General features: G+C 37.7%; 1 protein-coding gene across 1 annotated transcript in view; it reads left to right on the top strand.

Annotated features, from left to right (window-relative positions):
• The window catches only part of MCTP2 (multiple C2 and transmembrane domain containing 2), a gene marked incomplete at its 3' end in the record, with an annotated part of 100,977 nt that overhangs the window by 33,816 nt on the left and 45,896 nt on the right, over positions 1 to 21,265 (top strand). The window contains exons 10-14 of the mRNA XM_084293133.1: positions 3,979 to 4,165; positions 4,930 to 5,023; positions 9,150 to 9,252; positions 11,575 to 11,677; positions 20,879 to 20,980. Of these exons, the coding sequence (XP_084149259.1) occupies positions 3,979 to 4,165; positions 4,930 to 5,023; positions 9,150 to 9,252; positions 11,575 to 11,677; positions 20,879 to 20,980 (589 nt within the window). The remainder of the gene's footprint in view (positions 1 to 3,978; positions 4,166 to 4,929; positions 5,024 to 9,149; positions 9,253 to 11,574; positions 11,678 to 20,878; positions 20,981 to 21,265) is intronic.

The raw sequence follows: 21,265 nt of genomic DNA on the forward strand, positions 1-21,265 counted from the left end.
CTATAAACAGGAGATGATGTTAATGTATATTAATAAACAAAGGTGTTAACGTGTGCAGAATTTGTCGAGGCTGAGTTAAATTGTTTATGCCAAGTTGTTAGGGAGTGTTTCTGCATTAAGAAATATGTTTTGAAAAAAATTATACTACAGAATGTGGTTCTTTTCTCCACAAATTTACATCAAGAAAGAGCTTTTACAAAAATCACAAGCCTTAAGACGATGAGATATGAGGTGGGAGCGTGTCTGATATCTTTGAGGTATGCCTCTGGTAAAGGGTGTTTTTGTGACCTGGAAAAAATCTGTTCTAAAGGCCATGCAGTTGGCATTAAGCAGTAAAATCTTTGGTGGCTGGGCGCAAACCTTTCATTTAAATTTCACCAAATTTATGTCTAGAATCAGTCAGAATGGGACCATATTAATTGCCTTTCTGACACCTGTGGCATTTGAAATCCCCCTTCCAAATATTAATCTTGGACACAAGTTACTGTCTATTGTGGTAGTAATGCTGACCTCTTTCGTGAAGGGCTCCAAGAATTCGGGAGGGAAAAAAAAGGTAATGTTTTGTGTAGGTGTTATGATATATACTTGTATACGATATCATATATATATTTAAAGACATGTGCTCATGATAATTTGATGAACTATGGATTGGGTAATAAAATGTAACTCCATGACTACTGATAAGTGGCTAAGCCCAACACCTTTTAGTGAAATTTTAACATTTCCTTCCTTGATAAAGTTAAACAGCTCACTCTGAACTTAGTACATACTGTTCTGAAGTAAAATTTGCATCTCTTCAAAATTGATTACAAAAAGTGGGAAAGGGGTGGGTGGGGGGAGAATGGGTTTCTCAGTAAAGATGAAGGCTGTAAGTCAGAAAGTCTAAAGAACAATCATAAATGAAAACTAAAGTGGTGGTGTAATCCTCTACAGGACTAGAGGTCAATATAGAGGCTTAGACCTCTATATTGATCAAGAAAAGGGAGGAAAGCATTTAATTAATCGTGGTAAGAAAGGTGGTACATTTGTTTTCACAATGTGCTCTTAGCTTACAGACCTGTACCCCCTGTAGATCATGCATATGGCTGTGTCTGAAAGATTATTGAATCTAATATGTAATTCAGGGAAAGTTGTCAGCAAGCAGAGCTGTCCTATTCTGCGATGGGATTGCTATATTCAGAATTTAACTCAGGAGATCATTTGCATCACCTCAGGTGCAAATAATCTGATAGTTTGGCCCCTTGGATTTAGATCAGGCTGCTTCTGAGCAAAAAATAAGGATAGTCTCCATTAGTTTTATTCTGTGCCCGTCATCATAATTTCTTGCCGTTTTCCTGTGGAAAAAGTTATCTGAAACATAGTCTTTCAGATATAAAGCTGAGAAAAAGGGAAAGGAAGAGTTTCTCTTTCAGGAGGATGAGGGAAATAGTTTTGAAATCATTAGACTCTGTTTAGTAGTGTAGAAGTGCTTGTGTGTAAAGTGATGAATTTATATAGCAAATTGAATATCTAATTGTTTAACCAAGATGCATCCTTTACAGTGTGATCAATTACCTTGTTTAACCTACATGAAACAGATTCTTTTTTCTTAAGCCATTTGCAAGTGCAAATGTGGATTTTCTTTTCAGTTCCTCAAAAGAAAATACGGAGACATACCTTGAGTGAACACAGATGTTTTAAGGAAGTTAGTTTGCACGGAAATCAGACATGATTTGAGGAAGAAATGCTTATACTCCATCTCCTGCTGCTTTCCCCTCCACATGTGCATCCCTCCTACCTCCACACCCTTATACTCGATCTTTTCTTTGACCTTTGGCTAATGAAATTCTTTGAATAAGTGAAACAATTCCAATTTGCCAAAACAAACTAGAATCATATTTAACTTTGCCTTTGAGATACGGGAAATTTCTGAGGTTATCTTATGGTGAGAAATGCACAGTTGTTTAAAAGAGCTGTCTTTTCCTCTCTCTTTCCCCCGTGGAAAGTTCTTAACATAAAAAGCAAATGCAGCTTTTCCCAGTTCTACGCTTTGTTGAGTGGGTGGCGTATGAAATGCCGATGTGGGAGATGTGGCCAGTGTTGCCAGCTGAACCACAGACCAGCTGGGTGACCCTGAGTTTTCCCCTCTCCTTGATTCTGTGTCTTCATCTGTAAAAATAAAAATAAAAAAAATGAGATAATGATGCATTCCCCCTTTTACACTGATACTTCAAGTATCAGTAAAACTGCTGCAGTCAGAGGAGCAACTGTGTTAATGCAGCCAAGGTGATGCTGACCTGCGTTGTGAAAGTGATAAGGTCTTTCTTAAATGCTTGCCTTTTTTTGTTTGTTGTTTTCCTTTCTGATGGTTCTTTTCTTGTCATATCTTTCTGAAGTGTCTAGGCATAGCAATGAGCTTTAAATGCAACCTCTCATTCTTGGAAACCGTGTTGAGAGGCAGCCTACGTGCTGAGCAGTGTTGGTACTCTCCCTGGTTTGTTTCTCTTTCAAAGCACTTGAAAGCAGTTAATAAGGGTAAACTTCCAACCTGTTGTGCGCTCAGCACAGTGAAGAGAGAAGAGCATATTTTAGGCAAAGCCATCCCTGTTGATTCTGGTCAGAAGCAGCTTACACAAAGAACTGGGTTTTAATACACAGAGCTCCTGGATGACTTACAAACTCATCAGAGCAATGACTTTTGCTTCATAACATAGCTTGTTGGGTTTTAAGGCTGAAATGTTTGGGGATTTTTTTTTTTTTTCACCCCCCTTAGCATTCACAGAAAATAGGCTGTTAAGAAGCGGAAAGCATGCAATTTATAGCAGATGGGTATAAACTGCTCCAGCTCTACTACTGGAATGGGATCAATCAGGAACACTACATGCACCATTTACCCAGAAGAAACCCACCTGGGGGAACCCTGTGGAATTTTAGCCTATTAAGACAACACCTTAACAAGTTTAGTTTAAATAAAAACTTGTCGGCAGGCATTAAGCGGAGCGAAAACTCTCTCTCTCCATCATCTGCTTGCTGTCCCTTTGAGAAATGTGACTCCGTTTGCACTGTGGCAACAAAGCTTCTCCTTCCTTCTTTTTTTTTTCTTTTCATCTGTAACTTTTGTTCAGCTCGTTCTTAAAAGCCAAGCCCCACAGAGGTTCAAAAAAGTTCCACTCCATTTACTGGACTTCTAAATAGAAGGCATTTAGCCGAGCAAAGTGATTAGACTTTGTGGCATTTAACTGCTCTCTTCACATATAACTGGTTGTCTGCTGATGTCTCCTTTAGTCCATCTTTAGCCCATCCTTATCTTTTATTATTGTCTCTTCATAAATGTTTTTTTTTTTTGTTTTTAGTATCAGGCTAATGATGCATGCTGTGTGCTAGGGGTGGGGGAAGACTTTTAAGACCATCCTTCCCTTTGGGAAATATAACAGTACACTGAATACGTAGCTCTAGTAAGGCTTGTAAAAGAGATTGGGGCATACAGTATAATGTAGCATAAAATGGAGTATGTGACTTTAAAGAAACTAATCTATTTTAGGCTAATGTTTTAAATTTTGTGTTTGCCCCTTTTCTTTTCCCCCAGGTGAAATAAAATTGCATTTTGAATTCATCACAAAGCACTAGGGTATTTTAGAGGGGAAGTGAGGCAGGCCAGAGTTAAGTTTTCCTACTGTACAGCTTGCAGCCCAAACCTTTTACCTCAGGTTTACCACCAGATGAACCAGAAAGCACAACTGACAGTAAATGCAATGGAAACTGGCTGATTTGTTTCCCATGTCTAATTTCGAGTTTTATTTTTCTTGCGTTCTCTTGATCTTGAACAAGCAATTCAAATTTTATATACACACATCAATATTTAAAATGCTGCTTAGCACCACAAAGATTTTAATGCCTGCTTGCTACTGAAATCAATATCAAATGTTTTTTATATCTTTAATTTAAATTTATTTTTTCCTATCTTTTCTTACTCATTAACCTTTGGGAATGTTGTTCTAGGTGCAAAGTTGATATTACTGCCCTGCCAATAAAGCAGACCAATTGCTTAGAGCTGCCTCTGGAAAAACATCCGGGGTCCCTGCTAATGCTGATTGCTGTTGCCCCATGCACGGGAGTGTCCATCTCTGATCTCTGTGTCTGCCCTTTGGAAGACCCCAGTGAAAGAAAACAGATTTCACAGCGTTACGTGAGTTTCCATTTTTTTGTCTTTTTTTTTTTTTTTTTTTTTTTCCCTTTATACTTGAAAGTAGTTAAAACTGCAGCCAAAAAAAGAGAGGGGGGAAAAAATTGTCCAGTCATAATAATGTCTCCTACCAGAGAAAACTGTTACATGGAGTAGTTATGTTTAGAATGACAAGGAGATTGGCAGGGCAGATAGACGAGCAATTTGGCTGCTTGTATTTGTTGAGTTTTAAACTAAAGCTTTCCTTTGAAAACTTGAATTGTAAAAACTTTAATTGTATTAAGAGATTATCATGGGGAATGAGAGACTGAATATCATGAAGAGAGAAGAGCATGATGAATTTAAACAAGTTGATAATACTTTTGAGGACTCCTGATTGAGCGTGCTACCTTCTCAACCTCTACTAGTTCTTCAGATCTATGTCTATTTTTTTTTTTAATGGACAGATAATAGAATCGTGTAATCATAGAATTTCCTGAGTTAGAAGGGACCCATAAGGATCATCAAATCCAATTCCATAAAACTTCCATAAATAAGCAGGGCTCATTCCCATCTCCATTATAAAATTAATGTGTAATTTAAGTGAACTATGAATCTCCTTAGGAGATGCTATCTTAGGTTGTCATGATACACATGGTTGCTCTGCAGTGAGAAATGATGTAGAAATATCAATAAATACAAAAATATAAGTTTTTCAGTAGTTCTTCAATTTGTTTCTTACTGAGTTAAAAATACACATCCTAAACTAAATTCTTTCCTCTTAACAGTGTATAAAGAACTCCTTTCGGGACATAAAGGACGTTGGCTTCTTACAAGTTAAAGTGTTAAAGGCAGTTGACCTGTTGGCAGCAGATTTTGCAGGTATTCCATTTCTGTTTTTCAGCATATGATGCAATAATGTGTCCTAAGTATTATTTACACTTCGTGCAGTACTGTAAGTTGAACGTAGAAAAGTAAATTTTCTGATCACTTCTCTGCAGTGTGAAACCCCAAAAAACTGGGATACCAAGTGGTTTTGACTTTAACTCCCCAAATATGTGGGAAATGTCCACTGGTTGGCATTCTGGTTCCCCTTTGGATCTGATTGACATGGCCAGTAACTTAGGATGTCTTGATCAAATTTGTATTACACAGTGGCTCATCTGTGTGCCTACTTTCTGAAATACAAAATGAGATAGTTGGAACAGAAGTAAATGTTCCTCTGTAGATGCTGTGAGGTTTGATTTACTTCCTGTAAGCCTCATTGCAGAAGCTCAGCAAGTTTCAGGCTGCCTGTATTTACACCTAAGGAGGTGTATATCGAATACTGCCATCTGTTTTCTACTGTTTGTTCAAGGAGACTCGGTGGCTGGTGGGCACAGCATGTCACCAGCTTGTGTATGCTGCAGTAGGAATAATATGGTGTCAAATGAAACAAAAACACATTTAGTCTTTGCAGCAGGAAAAGGAAAGCTTGATACAGGTTGTCAAGTCCAGCTCTAGAAAAAGTGCTTGCGTAAGCATGAACTTTTCTGTGGTTTTATCCGTGATAACTGTGCTATGGGAAATGCCAATGTTGCATTGGTCACTTCTGTATTTTCAAATGTCAATATGTAAACTAAGTGACTATGTAAAGTGATGATGCCTGCACGGGACCATCTTCACGTTTTGTTGGGTGTCTTGTGAGTTTGTGAATAAGAGGAAGGATTTTGGGGGCATCTGACGCAATGCTGACTGTGTGGGTTTGGGTGGCACTGCAGGCTGTCACCTGGGGGGCTGGGGGAAATAGAGAGAGATCCCTATTAATGGGGAAGAGCGTGATGGTTTCTCCTAGAGCTTGTTTGAAGCTTCAGTTTGGAATGATCTTCACAGCTTTTACTCCGTGAAAAGGGTAGAACTTCCACTGTGCTTTACCTCACATTGTGCCTAGTTCTGACAGCAATGGACACTAACACCATTTAAAAATACAATTTTATATTGTTTCTCTGGGGAAGAGATAGAGAATTGTTATTTCTCTGCAGTAACTGCCTGATATTATTATTTTTATCATCTTCTCCAGGATTCTGGAGACCTTTTAATTCCCCTCTGTATTTTGCAGCAGCGTGTAATTCACAGACACAACATTGTGTGTTGTGTATTTGCTGACATAGTCTTTTTTTTTTTTTTTTTTTTTTTTTTTTTAAGATAACTTGTTGAAAAAGGCAGGGAAGATGCTAGAGAGAAAATGCTCTGGTATTCATGCAGACCGTGTAACATAGGAGAGCATTGCTCCTAGAATAAGGACCAAAGATACTATTAACCATGATACTATTTCAGTTTCAATTCACTGCTTAGCCCTGTATATGAAGAAAAGGCTACTGCAGATACTAGTATTTTTAAAAACTGAAGAACTTGATTTGAAAACAAAAAAATCCTGCCAATAAGTAAAGGTGGCTTGTGCAGATGTTGTATCACAGCAAAGCAGAACTTTTGTCAAATGACAAGGCTAGGGACATCTAGAAGTAGGTGCATTTTCAATCCAGACAGCGTTGAGGGAAAGAACAGAGCCTGGGAGTTTGGAAAACTTGACTGATGCTAATGCAGTTGCAGTCAATGCAGTTGGTGGATTTGGCCCCCTTTCCCTCAGTACTTCAACAGGAGCATGTGGGTGGATAATGAACATTGGAAGACATACACAGGTTCCTGATTCTGCAATTCAAAGACTTTTCATATGGAGTATGTGACATACATTCCTTGTGCATAGCAGAGAATGAAATTCTGCTTAAGTAAAAGGTTACTCAGTCTGTCATTATATTCAAAATAACCCAGGCTTTGAGCCTGATTCATGAAGCAAATGACAAATTGTTTTTCAATGGCAGTGCTGAAAATATCCTAGTATTATGCTGTAATAGACCCACCAAATTGCAAAAGGATGCAGCCATTTTAGGTAAAAATAGCATAATTTCTGATCGTGAAATGAGAGACATAAAGATTAATTATCTGTTCTGAGCCATTCATAAATGATTAGTGCAGCAATTATGGGTTTCCATAATAGAGCCCTCCTAGAGCAGTGCCATATTTCCTGCATTGCCAGGGAGACTGCTCAGATTTATTGTTATTGATAAAAGTAAATTCAAAGTCCAGCTAAAAATCTGATAAAGGAGTAATTGTGGAGATGACAAGGGGTGTGAAGATTTCCAAGGGTTAATACAGGAGCCATTTGAGCAGGTGGAGTTCCCTCCTTGTCCTGTCCCACAGTGGTCACAGGTCTAGGGTACGTAAACTGCAGACCAGTCATCTCACGAGAAGTGTTATTCTACCTTATAGCTTGTTATTTACTCCCATAATAAATATCAGACTTTGGTGCGATTAGGGTTTCTGTCGTCAGTTAATACATATTGGCACTACAGATTTTAATTGCAAGTTCTTATCCTACTGTTATAATAGTTATCAGAAAAAAATCATAGTTTCTGCTTTGATTCTGAACAGTGATTCTGAAAATCCATACTTTAACATTTGATGTAAATTTTAGGTGATATTCCGTGCAGAGATATAGCAGATATGTAGAAGCTCTTCAGCAACAGCTAGCCCAGGCTGAGCCTTCCATACTCTTATATTCCTAGATAATAGTTTTGTTGACATGAAAATGACTTTTTCTGCTTTGTTGGATGTTTGCTGTGTACGCATGAGAGTTCTTCTCAAACACTGCATTTGCTCACTGACCAAAAAATAGCATTCAGAATACCAAATTATACAGTGGGATTGTTTTTGGCATATACCAGTTTGCATTTCAAGCAGTTTCTCTGAAGGGCTGCTTATTGGGGAATGGGCACGTAAGCTGAAAGGGAGAAGACAAATAGATTCTACTAATATACATGGTTTTTAAAGTTTACCAATATTGACTAGTTAATATCCACTGTTTACATACTGAAAAGATTCCATTTTATTCTATAAACTTCTTATTATTGTAAGAACCTTAAAATGTCTGCATTAATAATACCAAAAATAAAGATGAAGAAAACGAAAGCTTTTGCTTAAATATTGTTTTTTGTCTGCTGTCGAAATCCCTGCATTGCTGACATACTTAGTTGCACACATGATAGTTAGGCTGGAGTGTCTGTGTCTGAGTTATGCATGAACACTGAAGTTGAGATTAAGTCAGATATTGAGCCAGACACACTGATAAAAGGAACTCTGTTCATGCTGGAAACTACTGAGCTGTGTTAAGTTGTGAAAGCTACAAATTCATGTAACGAGTTATCAAAAAAAAAAAAAAACAAAACACATTAGCAAACATGTCTTCATCACAACAGGTTCCATCCGTGCTAGCATTCTCCTTTTGAGAGCTAGTTTGTTTTGATTTTTTTTTTTTTTTTTTTTTTTTGTTTTAAGTTGTTTAACCTGGTTCACACCTGAATTCTCCAGTTGGTTCTTCAGTAGATGGGTTTTATTTAAGCTGTGATGCTGTGTAGGGTATGCATAGCTTCAAGAATTTGCTCATGTTGAACTGATTTGAGAAATGCTGCTGATACAGACACAATGCCGTGCTTCTTTTTTCATGGTGTGGGTACTTAATCCTCTGTTCAATGGGAGAAGGCCGCAAACTCTAAGCAGAGGATTAAACAACTGTAACTGAAGCCCTGGCACTTACCTGGGTGAGGATGACAGTGCTGCTTTCATAATGTTGTCTGAGTAGTTGTCAACTAGAGCAGATTTTTCTTGCTATAAAGATTTAGAGATTATTCACTGTAAGCTTCATATTTCAAGTATTCGAGTGAAGTCACCTGAATGAATTATAAGGTAAGTGTTACTGTTTCCAGGACTGAAGATGCATTGGTGATATTGTTTAGCAAGTCATTCCAACAGTGGGAGACAGTTTCCAATTGTAGTAATGGGTCTTACTCTTATTTGGTCAGTCACTTCCACAGCTGTACTGCAAAGAAAGAGTATGCATGCTAACTATAGTAACTGGTCCACTTTTTATTTATTTATTTATTTATTTTTTAATTTCACTGTGATCTTTCCTTAGGTAAAAGTGATCCTTTCTGTGTATTGGAGCTGGGAAATGACAGTCTTCAAACGCACACTGTTTACAAGAACCTCAACCCAGAGTGGAACAAAGTTTTCACATTGTAAGTAGATTGCTTTTGAAAACATGCTGAAATGCCAAACAGTTAGCAGTTTATCTACAAAAGCTATTGACTTTGGAAAAATACAAAGGTCAAGTTTAAGATATGTCATTTTTTCATAGTCAGAAGAGGATGTTGGAGAAATATCAAATATAACTCAATTAAAGCATTTGCCTTTTACTAGTTCTTGCATGGAGTTTATTAATAGAAGTCATTAAAAGAAGAATTACTGTGATATTTATAGGAAGAATCATGACTAGACATAATGGAGTCATATCTGGATCTAAGAGATAATATAACAGAAAGTGGAGACCAGATACTCACGCCTACACTTTCCATAATTTAAAATAAAATGTTTCATTGAACCATGGTAAAATACCTCATTTAATTTGTAAGCAAGCAGAAAATTAGAGCTCACGTTGTTCCTGTTATATCTTATGAATTTAAACTAGTCAAAGATTGCTTAACCCAAATAAGAAGCTTAGATTTTAAAGATAATTAAAGGGTGCATTTTTAGGGTGACTTCATTAGTAACAAAAAGTGACAGTTATTGGCAGTGAAATTTGTCTTCTCTTATGCTGACAAAGATTTTTGTGAATAACTGAGTGGGATAAATGTCTCCAAGATTATAGTAGTCTGTGGAAAAGAAGGCAAATGTGAGGGCTAGCAGTTGAGCATTTATGACATTTACACCTGTCTGTTGGAAGAACAGTTTGAGAATCACCACATAGCTGAATGTGAACGCAATAAAAAATATCTGATCCCTTTGATAGAAGTACTTTGCTGGATTTCTGTTTAATTCATGCATGCAGCTGAATGCATGTCTCTTGGAGTCCTTTTCTTTCTCTGTCTGTTCTCAAGAAGCTTCCACTCATCATTGTTTATTCTGAGGTTGTGCCAACAGATGAGTCTTTTTGGATGTTCAGCCAACAAAATAAACCTATTAAGAATCCAAAATAATTTTTTTAAGAAACAATTTGTTTCTGTATTTCCTGAGGGTCCCAGAAATGTCAGCTGTGGACTTTCACTAACTTTCTTACTGCTGTTGCACAGCTACTCTAAGCACTAAATCCACAGAGCCAGTCAGGCGCTCACAACTCCCTTCAGATTTTTGGCTTTTCTTTAATTGAGATCAAACACCTTAAAAGCTGTTGATGATCTAGATTTCTTTTGGAGCAGAGTGGATTGTTCTGAATCCATTTCAGCTTGAGCATTCAGTACTACCAGAGAGCCCTTCCCACTGTATTCAGATTTTCTGCAACACACTTACCTGTATGGCACATCTTAAGAAATATTTTATATCACTGGTAGCTATATTGTGTGGAAAATTGTAATGGCTTGTAGAAGAATATGGACAGTTGCTGAAGCAAGGGGTTTTTGATGTAATTTAATGACAGTGTCTCATAAATAGCACATATCATGGTAGTTTGGCTGCCACCAGCAGGTCACATTGAAGACCATGCTGTGGCTGCTAGCTGGAGGGACAACCAGGTGGCTTTTAGGTCCTAACTGTGCTTCACGATAACCCACAACATGGTGTCACAAGCGGAGGGCCCAGGAGCAAAACTGCTCTGAAATAGCCTTCTGGATAGAGTGGTTGCACTCTGTTAAGTAACAGATGCACTATATACCAAGTGCCTTTTTCTTTAATTCTAGCACATGGGAAAAGGAAAAGAGATAATGAATGCATCTCATAAGTCATCTCTGGTTACCCAGGATTTTTCAGGCATGCATATAACTTTTCTCAAATGAGGCTCTGATTTATTAACAATCTGATAAATGGTCAGGATTGAGTGCCTGCCGCCACATTGGTCAAGCGTTTGCACTGAATGGAACACAAATATTGTACGTTTGGCCTTTAATTAGGGTTGTTAGATTTTTTTTTTTTAAGTAATTGGTTTTGCTAGTATGTTAAGAGGAAAATAATAGCTCAAGTCAAATGAAATTATATAAGGTTTGTTTCATGAATTATTTTTCTTGTATACTTACTGTCCTGAAGCCTAGTTTTGAATTCAGCCCTGGATATCTTTGTGACCAGTTTTTTCTGTTTGAGAGTGGAATTCTACACTCTTAAAATCTACATCAGTGCACAGAAAATGTCATTGGTAGTTGTTATTTTCTTCACCTAGTTATGTGACTACAACACAAGGGGAAAGCTTGGGGAATACCCATCATTTGATTCAATTTTTTGGAATTTAATTAAATGCTAGTTTTATACTCCAAGGTAATACAAACTTAATTAGTAAAACAGTGTTCTCAGATCTTTGTGGAGAAGACTGTGCATGTATATCGAATATCATTTTTCATCTGTGCTTTTCATTACAGCCCTATTAAAGATATTCATGATGTTCTGGAAGTGACAGTATTTGATGAAGATGGAGATAAACCCCCTGATTTTCTTGGAAAAGTTGCCATCCCTTTGCTGTCTGTAAGTTACTTTTGCCATGTATATCTCTCAAACGTTGGGAGCAACTTGCATTTCTTTTCCCCTCTGTACAAAGCAACACAGATTTGGGGATAAACAGGTTTTGTGATCTATATGTGCCTTAGTTGGCAGTGTTTATAGTCCTTCCTAACGTAACAATCATTGCCAACCCATTTTAGTAGAAATTTGGTTGATTGGAAAGAAAATTGCTGAAGTGTCTGTACTTCATCAGTGCTATATGCTGTATAGGTCTGAAAACATAATTGAGTTGTTCTGTATGTTTCCACATCATCTTCCGAAGGTAACGTTTTATGCATGCCTTTGTTCTGTCTTGCTTCTTTTTGCTCCAAGAAAGTAATTGCACATCACAGTAGGATTGACTAGAGATAGCTGTTGTTATTGGCACAGCTGAATAAAATTACCTAAAAGGGGTGTTTTCTACTCCACAGTGCTTTTAAAGACTGGTGGCTTTTGTTCTGTAAACAAATATGTGAAGAGTGAACGCTACCATGGGAGTATAAAATCAAAACGGGAAACAAAGCAAGCTCAGGGGAAAGTGGTTGCTCTGGAGATTAAGGAGAGTTAAAGCTTTTTCAGAAATGGCCAAAAAAGGCCAAGCTAAAGAGAAGGGAACATGAAAGGGTCATTAAAAGACATTAATAGAAAAATGGGGAAAAGCAGCTTTGTGTTCGGTAAGACTGATTTAATTTGGAACAAGGCTGGTAATAATAGAGTAAGTAAACCAGATCAAGAGGATGTAAACAAGTCTGTGTGTGTATTTGCAGTATCACAGAAGATTCTGGTAAATTTTGCAGTAAAGTTTGGGAATAACTTTCTAGACTCTGGCTTTTGTTAAATCAATTAGGTGGGGTGAAAGGCCTCACGGGACCCTTGTATTCATATCATTCCAGTTGTTGTGTAAGCACATGTTTAACTTCAAGCATGGGGTTTCCCTTGAGTTTTGAGGAATCAGCGTTTTGTAGACGGTTCGCAATGGGGAGGAGGCGGTGTGACAGGTATTTATGCAGCGAGTACTGTGTCGAGCCCTGTACGAACATTCACGCTTGCAATGTATAACATGATGTGAGTGATGCATGTAGTAGTGTGAACCTTTTGGTAATGCACAGTGTGATGCTGTGGGTAATAGCTCTCTTGAATAGGCTGCCGGTGAATCCTGATTGAAATTATAGAGCACAAAATTGCAGTATTGTTTAGAAGCATCCCTGTGAAAGCATATTCACTTCTGCAGAAAGGCTGGTATACATCTCATATTTAAGACAAGAGTTTTTGAGTCTTAAAGGTGGGCGGCTGCAGCAAAGGCTGTATTGTGGTAACAGGTTAGTGGGGGTCCATCCTTGCAGTGTCTGGAGAAATGGGAGATTTCTAGAGAGAAAGCAAAGTCCCATTAAATCAAAGTGGACCATATAAGCCCCTCAGGGTCAGCTGAGAAATAAATGGGCACAGCTTAGGTAAGGCCAATCAAGATCAGAGAGGGGAAGTTGAACTACAAATATTTGATGTTTCCAAACAAATAATGAACTGCCCAGAAAGCTCTTAAACCATTTTAGAGAATATGATACCACATTAAAGAATGCTTTATAGTGGTAAAGAAATAAGGTAATGTGCTCCAGTTTTGTTATTATTTTGTTTAAATATGTATATATCTTGTGCATGCAAGTTAAAAGCAGTGTGGCTTCTGAATCTCCTCAGGAAAGTGTGTTTATTTTCATCCACCATGTGCTCTTTCCGAGCAATTCTGGAGTCCAGAATGTGGGCACCCTGGGATTTGGGGATAAGATACGTGTAAACTGCAGGAGAGGCTGTGGGATAAATACTGAGATTTTGTTGCCTCAGTGCCACACTTGAAAAGCAGTCCCAGGCAGAGCTTCTAACCCCACCAGTACACCTGCATGGTGGCCTGACTGGAGTCACTGTAAATTAAAAAAAAAAAAAAAAATAATTAAAAATAAAATAAAACCTCTGTTTAGGACTTTATAAAACAGCCTGAGTCTCCAGTGGGGGAGAAGGCAGTTCAGTGTGGTACACGTGTGCATTTGATATGAACATACCTGCGTTTAAGCTGGCATGTGCTCTGCAGTACTCCTCTCCGTGCCTTGTACTGCAAGTTTTTTTTTTTTTTTTTTTTTTTTTGAGGCTGGGGATATTTTAGACTGTTTATCTATTTTAGTGGCTTCAGTTGTCAATATCTCCAGTTTTAGAACAATATTAAAGTCAGTTTGGCATGAAGGATGATTTGATGTTTACAGGGAGGAAAACTCTTAACATCTTTTATTCCATTTTTGATCACTTTGTTAATTTTTCCCAAAGTCCTCATATCTCTGATGTTACTGGAAGAGAGTGGCTGGAGCAGCTGCTCTCCTGCAGATCCAGTGCTTGCCAAATGGTCTGCATGATCGGCAGCAGGCTGTGTGGGCTCACAGTGAGAAGATGTTAGATTTGGATTTTCTGTTGATTTTATAGGCATTTGTCAAGTATCCCTTAGGAAGCATGTAACAAGGCAGAGGAGGGGAGTGCATGTGTGTGGTAACGTCCAAACTCTATTCAGCATAGGTTTTTTGTCCAAAGTTTGAGACAAAAAAAAAAAATAAAAATTGTTTATGCTTTCCCTTGCCAACTGATTTTCTTCCTTCCCATCCAAACTTCTCTGCCTTCTATTTCAGTCAAATCTAGTGTAAATATCTCTGCTTCTGATTAAAAACATTTTGCACCTATTAACTTACTCTGCTCAGACAGAGAATTGCAATTTTCTCAGCTCTTTTTCTTGAAATGGGTATTTCAATGTATGTTGTGATTTTCACTATAAATTTGAATGTATCCTTTTGAACCATTTAGATAAATATACTGAAAGAGAACAATAGTTAAAGACTCAAAGAAGCCTCACAAATCATACCGGTTTAATTCCTCTTTGGTAGTCAGGTGAAATATTTGGCTAAATTCTCTTTTGAAAATAGAAGTTCATTTTCCCCCACCCTCCTGATATAGCTAAAAAATGCATCAGTTTGAGTTGTAAGCTGTCGGCACATGAAGTAAGTTTACTTCAGGAATTGTTCATGGATGACTACATTTTCTTAATAAAAAATAGCCTCGAGTAGATTATATGTTGAAGGGATATGAAGAGTTTAATTTGATGGAGAACTTTGCTTTAAATGTGTCCAGAAGTCTTGCACTGGCATTTTGCAAACATGCACACACCTTCATCATTACATTAACATTAAGACATAGATAATATTAATGCACAAAAATTCTTGGATGGTGACATTAGGTTCATCTTTCTATTCACCCTTGACTGTGATCTAGGTTTATGGCATGCAACAAGTAATAAATGTAAAAAGACTAGGCAACACAAGAAAAACTTTAAAGTGTCAGGTGATGAATAAAACTTAATATTCTTTTAACTGGCATGATGAAACAATATTGGATGACTGCATGATTTGCTTTGCTTCTCATACAGCTCTATTAATATATGCTGCAGACACATTGATTTTGATAGCATTACCCAGAATTTGGAATTTTCTCTATTTGCAGGTAGGTGGGGGACAGAGAGAGTGAAGTAGTGATTTGCCTTTTGCTATTTCAGGAAGATGAATTACAAATCCAGGGACTGCATCTTACTTTTCCATGTTAATCAACCTGTTGCATTTTTTTCTTCTGCCTTTCTTTGTCAAACTACTATACTCCTCTAAAGCATGTATAAGAGACCTCATTTCAACAAAGTGCAGCACTGTCTTGCCAAAGGACACCTGTAGAGTCAGGCTTGCCTAAGTTTTGGGCAAGAGAGGTTGCTTGCTCAGAAAATGGGTGACGAGAGGGAAGACTACATACACCACTGAACTGATCAGCCCTCTGTGTTAGAAACTGAGGATGATACTGGGAAATGGGGAAGAAAGACAAAAACTTCATTGCTTCAGGAAAGGGGTTTGGTAGGTTTAGAGATCTTGTAGGTTTTAGGGGACTTGAACTAATTATCAAATAAGTCCTTTCCATCTCTGTGTTCATTTGTGCTCTAGATTTTATTGAAAGCAACCATGTTTTCCCTTTTTAAGGCTCCATCTTTTTTGTTTTACTTCAGGAGACACCTATCTCCTAGAAGGCTGCAAGTTAGTGGAGGCATGGAAGCTTATGTGCTTCAATAATTTTGAAAGCAGGGTGTATCAAATATCTTTATGTAGACCTTTGAGTGAAGAGTTGTATTGCAGACTGGAATGTTTTTATCTGCTGAATTATCAGCTCAGATTAGACTTCAGCCATAACCCTTTTTTTCAGCAAACAGGAAGAGGTCTCTGAAATGTTTTCAAGTGCCAAGCAAGGTTGGCAACCAATGATACAGTGAAAACAACTAGCATGACTTTTGCAAGCTAAATTATCTAAAACATAGCCTGGACTCAGAGAACAGGCACCTGCCAGTTGTGATTACTTAGCACTTGACCATAAGTGTACAGCCTTTTGCAGGAGAAAGCTTTAGAGTTTGAGAGAACAGTGAAAATGCTGCACTTCTATCACACAGGTAGTTATGGAGGGGGTTGTCTGTTCTGATTTTTACCCCTCTCATGAACCAGAAATTTTAGAATGCTGGTAAAACAAACAAACAAACAAACAACAAAAAAAAACACCTCTTCCAGAGAAAAGGACACCATGTTTCTGGAATGAAATATTCTGCTTTGACCATGCACTTCTCATTGAAAATTGTATTGACAGGGGAATGTCTTTTTTTGAGTACCACTTGAGATCCTGGCCTCAGTGGCTTGTGCTCCTGGGGCTTTCAACATCTCTTCACGCTGCCTGAAAGCCCGTGACTGTCTGCTTTCAAATAATCAGCTCTGTACACATTTAGTCTTTGGACATCAACCCTATGCCAAGATTCCACATTTCCATTTTACTTTGGATCCTACAGAAGGTTATTAAAAGTGAAGTGTTTAGGGCAAAGAGTTTGGGATGAATGAATAGATTTTTCATATAAAAATCTAATCAACATACATTACAAGCCTGAAGAGAAACAAAAAACTCTTTCTTCTTGTCCAGGTGGATCAAATATGTGCTTTGCTTTCATCTTTTCTTGGGGAAATATGTCCTTTGATAAGAGTAGGTGTGTGTCTATTACAAGACAGCTTTATGTTATTCAGGGTGAATGGTATGACATTGTGCATCAGCAATGAGCTCAAGCAGGAATATCAGGGGTCCCAAATGCTTCAGATGAATTACCCTTGGAGAGTAGCCATTACCCTTTCCGCACGTCACGGGTGTTGATGTACAGAGGTTTAACCCAGCATTGTTCTGTCAGGTCATCAATATATGACACTGAATCTGCATCAAAGCTGGATACAGAGTGAAGTTTTCTTAAAATCAATGTGAAAAAAAAAAAGCCACTAAACCATATTTCTTTGAGACAAGAGCAATGAAAAAACACCCTTTGCTGTGTAAGGGTCCTGTCTTCTCAGTGTTTTGTGTCATATCAATCTCAGCTTTCGCTATTTCATTAAAATTCCCAAGCGGTCAGAAGGTTGTTGCTTAATAGATTTAGCATTGGCTGGCTACATCAATACTGTGTTTAGTCACATTTGTTTTACTGGGGACATCTGTGGGAAGAGTTTAGCAAATATATTCATTCACTTGAAAGGAACCCGGTGCACTTTGGGCCTTGACTGTGCTGCAGTCTCATGCACCTGAACATTTCCTTCCAGCTGGAAGGAAGGCAAGACAAGTTGAAGCACTGCCAGAGGTTGCCTCTGTCTGAAGTGCACAAAGAATTTAGCTTTTCTTCCAGCTGATGATTTCCTTCACATGGTCCTGTATAGACTGTGGTACCAAAGGAAGTGTGAATTGCTTTGTTAAAAGATTGATATTTTGTCTTTCTGAGTTGCTTCTTAATATGAAAATGCCCCAAATATCAAAAATTCCCATGGGATAAAAATTGTGACTTTTTCTGATAGCAACCTTGCACAATGAAGCATGTGGGGTGGGTGCTGGTGTCCTCATGTTAGTCAAGTGGTTATGGACAGTCTTGGTTGTTGATTGAGTCCCTGTATGTTGTGTGCTATTAATAAGCTTTCATAGAATGCAGTCATCAGTATTCCTTGAATTTGTATATATAATCATTAATAAAGGAATTATATTGATAATGTTTCTTCAAGGATCTAAACTGTAGATATTTTCACTTTTAATTTTAATATTCTTTTGCATTCCATAGTTTATCTTTTTAGATAAGTATAGGTAAATATTAACAGTAAAAAGGTAACTTATTTTAGACACAACTATCAGGACTATTCATTGGGTGAAGTTTGAGTGAGATCAGTTACATAGTGAAAGATGTTTGGGTGATAGAAGAAACTTGATCTTTCTGAATTTAGGTTCGTTCTAGGACCCTAGCCCAAGCTGCAACATTTGCTCACCTTTTCTACAGTTGGAGAGAACATTTAAGCAGTCTTTGCAAATAGCAGAGACAGGGGAAAAGTACCCAGAGAGGAGAAAGAAATGGATCCAAAATGAAATCAGTATGACTGTCTCTCTTTTGAGATAGAGGAAAATGTTGAACAGAATCTGAACTCTGGACTAAGAACAGAATACAATGAAAATGTAGTATATGAAAAGCTATTTTGGATATTTTCTTCTGGGAACAGTTGAGACATGCCACCGATCTAATTTCCATGCAGTCGTGGATGTTAGTATTGCCCTACACCTTGCTGAACCACACTGGTTTAGCATGTTGCCAAAACTCTGAGAGAGACTTTTGTTTCATTTTTTCAAGGTCTTTTCTTTTTGTCCAAATGAAAATGCAGTGGAGAAATGCCATGAGAAAGAAACAAAGAGATGTTTTCTCGTGCCTTTTTTTTTTTTTTTTTTAATCCTGAAGGTCAAAAGCTAGATCTGTATGAATGTTTAGTCTCAGACTGAGTTATAATTGCACATCTTTTACTAGACAAGTCAAACATTTTGAAATAAGGATGCCAAATGGAGCTGACTGCAAAAGTGGATCTGCACTGCTATATTTTCTGCCCTGTCCAATTTAAAAATAGCAGCAACAATAACGACACCATTTAAAAAAAAAATTCCAAGCAAACGTCTATTTTCAAATGGAAATTTGGAAATGGAAATTTTGTTGCTGATTTGAAAGTTACTGTATGTACACATCTATAGACACACCCAAAATGTTTGATTCAGGTCCATTTGGGCAAATTAAAAATATCCAAATTGAGAAACATTTTTTTGAATGCCGAATGCCATGTTGCTAGACCTTCTCAGTAGTGACAGCATTTCTGAGATGTCTTTCCTGGTTGGCTGTGCTCTTGAAAGATGTAGGTAAAAAATATATTCAAATTAAAACATGTTCTTACCACCAAAGTATGAAAGGAGTTCATCAAAAGGATGAAAGCTTGTGAGAAATGTTTGTAACCAAAAGACACAGAAATTCAGTCACCAAATTCGTAAGTGTGGAGAATCCAGAATTATGATGTTATGGTATGTGCCTGGACCCTTGCATCTCTGCAGAAACACGGCTGGGTACAACTCACAGCAATTTTCAGTTTGGAAAATTAAATGAAGTCTTCAATTTAGAAACAATTTTTTTTTTCTTTTAAAACTATTTTTGCACTTGCTTGGGGTAGGGATGGATTTGGTAGGGGAATGGATGATGGATGGTAGGGGGAATTGTTGAAGAAGTAGAAAACTAGAATCCTTTCTGGCAGGCGGACTATTTTATGTGGTAGTCTGAGAACCTTCTGATGTCAGTCTATCCTAAAAATGGGGCTAGGCACTTCAGCAGATTTGCTGCTTTGAGACTGCAGGTCATCTGAATAATTTTTTGCCTGCTACTTTCTTGGCAGCATCCTTTGCCTCCAACCCTTTGTGTTCTCTTGCAGTGAAAGCAGAGGAGATTCACGATCAGTTTAATACAATACCTGTTATTATTGCTATTATTAAATAGACCTCGCAAATGGCTGGGTAACTCCCAGCATCCAGTTAAGCAAAGATTTGGATGAGAACACAGTAAAAGCTGGAGTTCCTGTTTGGACACCTCTGAGGATGCAAACTTGGTCTTTATGAGAGCCCTCTTCCCTTTCAACTGTTAGCCAGGAAAGCCATCTATGCTTTGACTAGCTAATTGGTACAGAAAGGGTGGAGCAACATAGGGAAGGAAAGTGACCTTTCCCTTGTCATGTGAAATCACTTGGTTCCCATTATAGCTTTTTTTTTTTTTTTTTTTTTTTCCCCTTACTCATTTCTGCCATGGTTTATATGAGTACCTCTTCTAAATGCCAGAGCAGCAATAGCCGTTTTAAATATGGTTGCAATTTCATGCCCCCAAATTTCCTCCGTTATCTTTAATCTTTGATCATTACAGTCCCTGAATGTAGCTTTTTGGTAAGCTGCAGTTTTTTATGTTACTGCTGTTTAGAATTAACTGGTCTGCTTCCTAAAAAGCCAAATGTTTAATCAATACATATCCTACTGTGTATAATAAATACATTTCTGCCATCACTTTTTGAAGAGAGAATGCTTTTGATTTGAGCCAAATAGTTTACAAAATGGTTAGGGAGTTTTTTTGGTGGTGTTGTTGTTTTTATAGACATTTAATGTGATAGGGCCAACCGGCAGATTAGAGCATAGAAATTGTATTGAAATTCAGGAGTGGGGTGGGGGGAGAAGTCTTTTACATGAATTTGTTAATTTTGAACATTTGTTACATAAACATTCACTCCACTTAAGCTGATTAATTTCTTTGGATTATATTCGTTTCCTGGGTAATCATTTGACAACCTTGCAATAAACTAAGCATTAAGAAGTGGGTTCATGTACTGGAGCGTGCAGTAGGTAGGCAAGTTGTTGTGTCTCTTTCTGAACTTTGGAAGAAAAATTCCATTTTCAACCTGTAATAACAGAGGCTGATTACTTCCCATCAACTCACTGGCTTCCAGGGCAGAATTTTCAAACTGGTTATTGCGTGCGCTGCTCTACTATAAAGTATAAGGTCTGTAAATTAAAGTTGGACCATAAGAGATTTAATCTGCAATTTTATAGGTCTCTAATCTAATGGTCATTTTGTATTTCAGACTCTGAGTATATTATCAGGGTTTGGGGAGGATTTTTGCGCCTGAGTGTTTTTCTTTTTTTTTTTTTTTAGTAGTGTCTTTTAAAATTGTGAATTACAGCTGGGAAAATATTGATGCTTTTTCTCCCCCCAAACTATAGATCAGAAACGGTAAACAAAGTTGTTACACGCTGAAGAATAAAGACTTGGAACGTGCTTCAAAAGGAGTAATTTACTTGGAGCTGGATGTCCTATTTAATCCTGTAAGTTAAAATATTTTCTCTTTGCTTATCATTTGTGTAAGGAATGGGGGGGAAATGTATGGGAGGGGGGTAATTGATCCTTTAAAACCAGTAGCCAAGCAAGAAAATTTCCGTCCTAACTGCATTGGGGTCACGGAGGCCTGTTTCATACCATGGGTGAGGAGGTATTGGCACATCATACTGTGACAGCCCATCTAGGTGGATGGGACAATTCAGAGGCACATTAGGACTTAGAGTGACCACAGGCGTCTTAGGAAGGAGGTGTCAATTACTGTGCACCAGGGC

The sequence above is a fragment of the Netta rufina genome (assembly GCF_964035555.1).
Source record: "Netta rufina genome assembly, chromosome: 11".
NCBI lineage: Eukaryota > Metazoa > Chordata > Aves > Anseriformes > Anatidae > Netta > Netta rufina.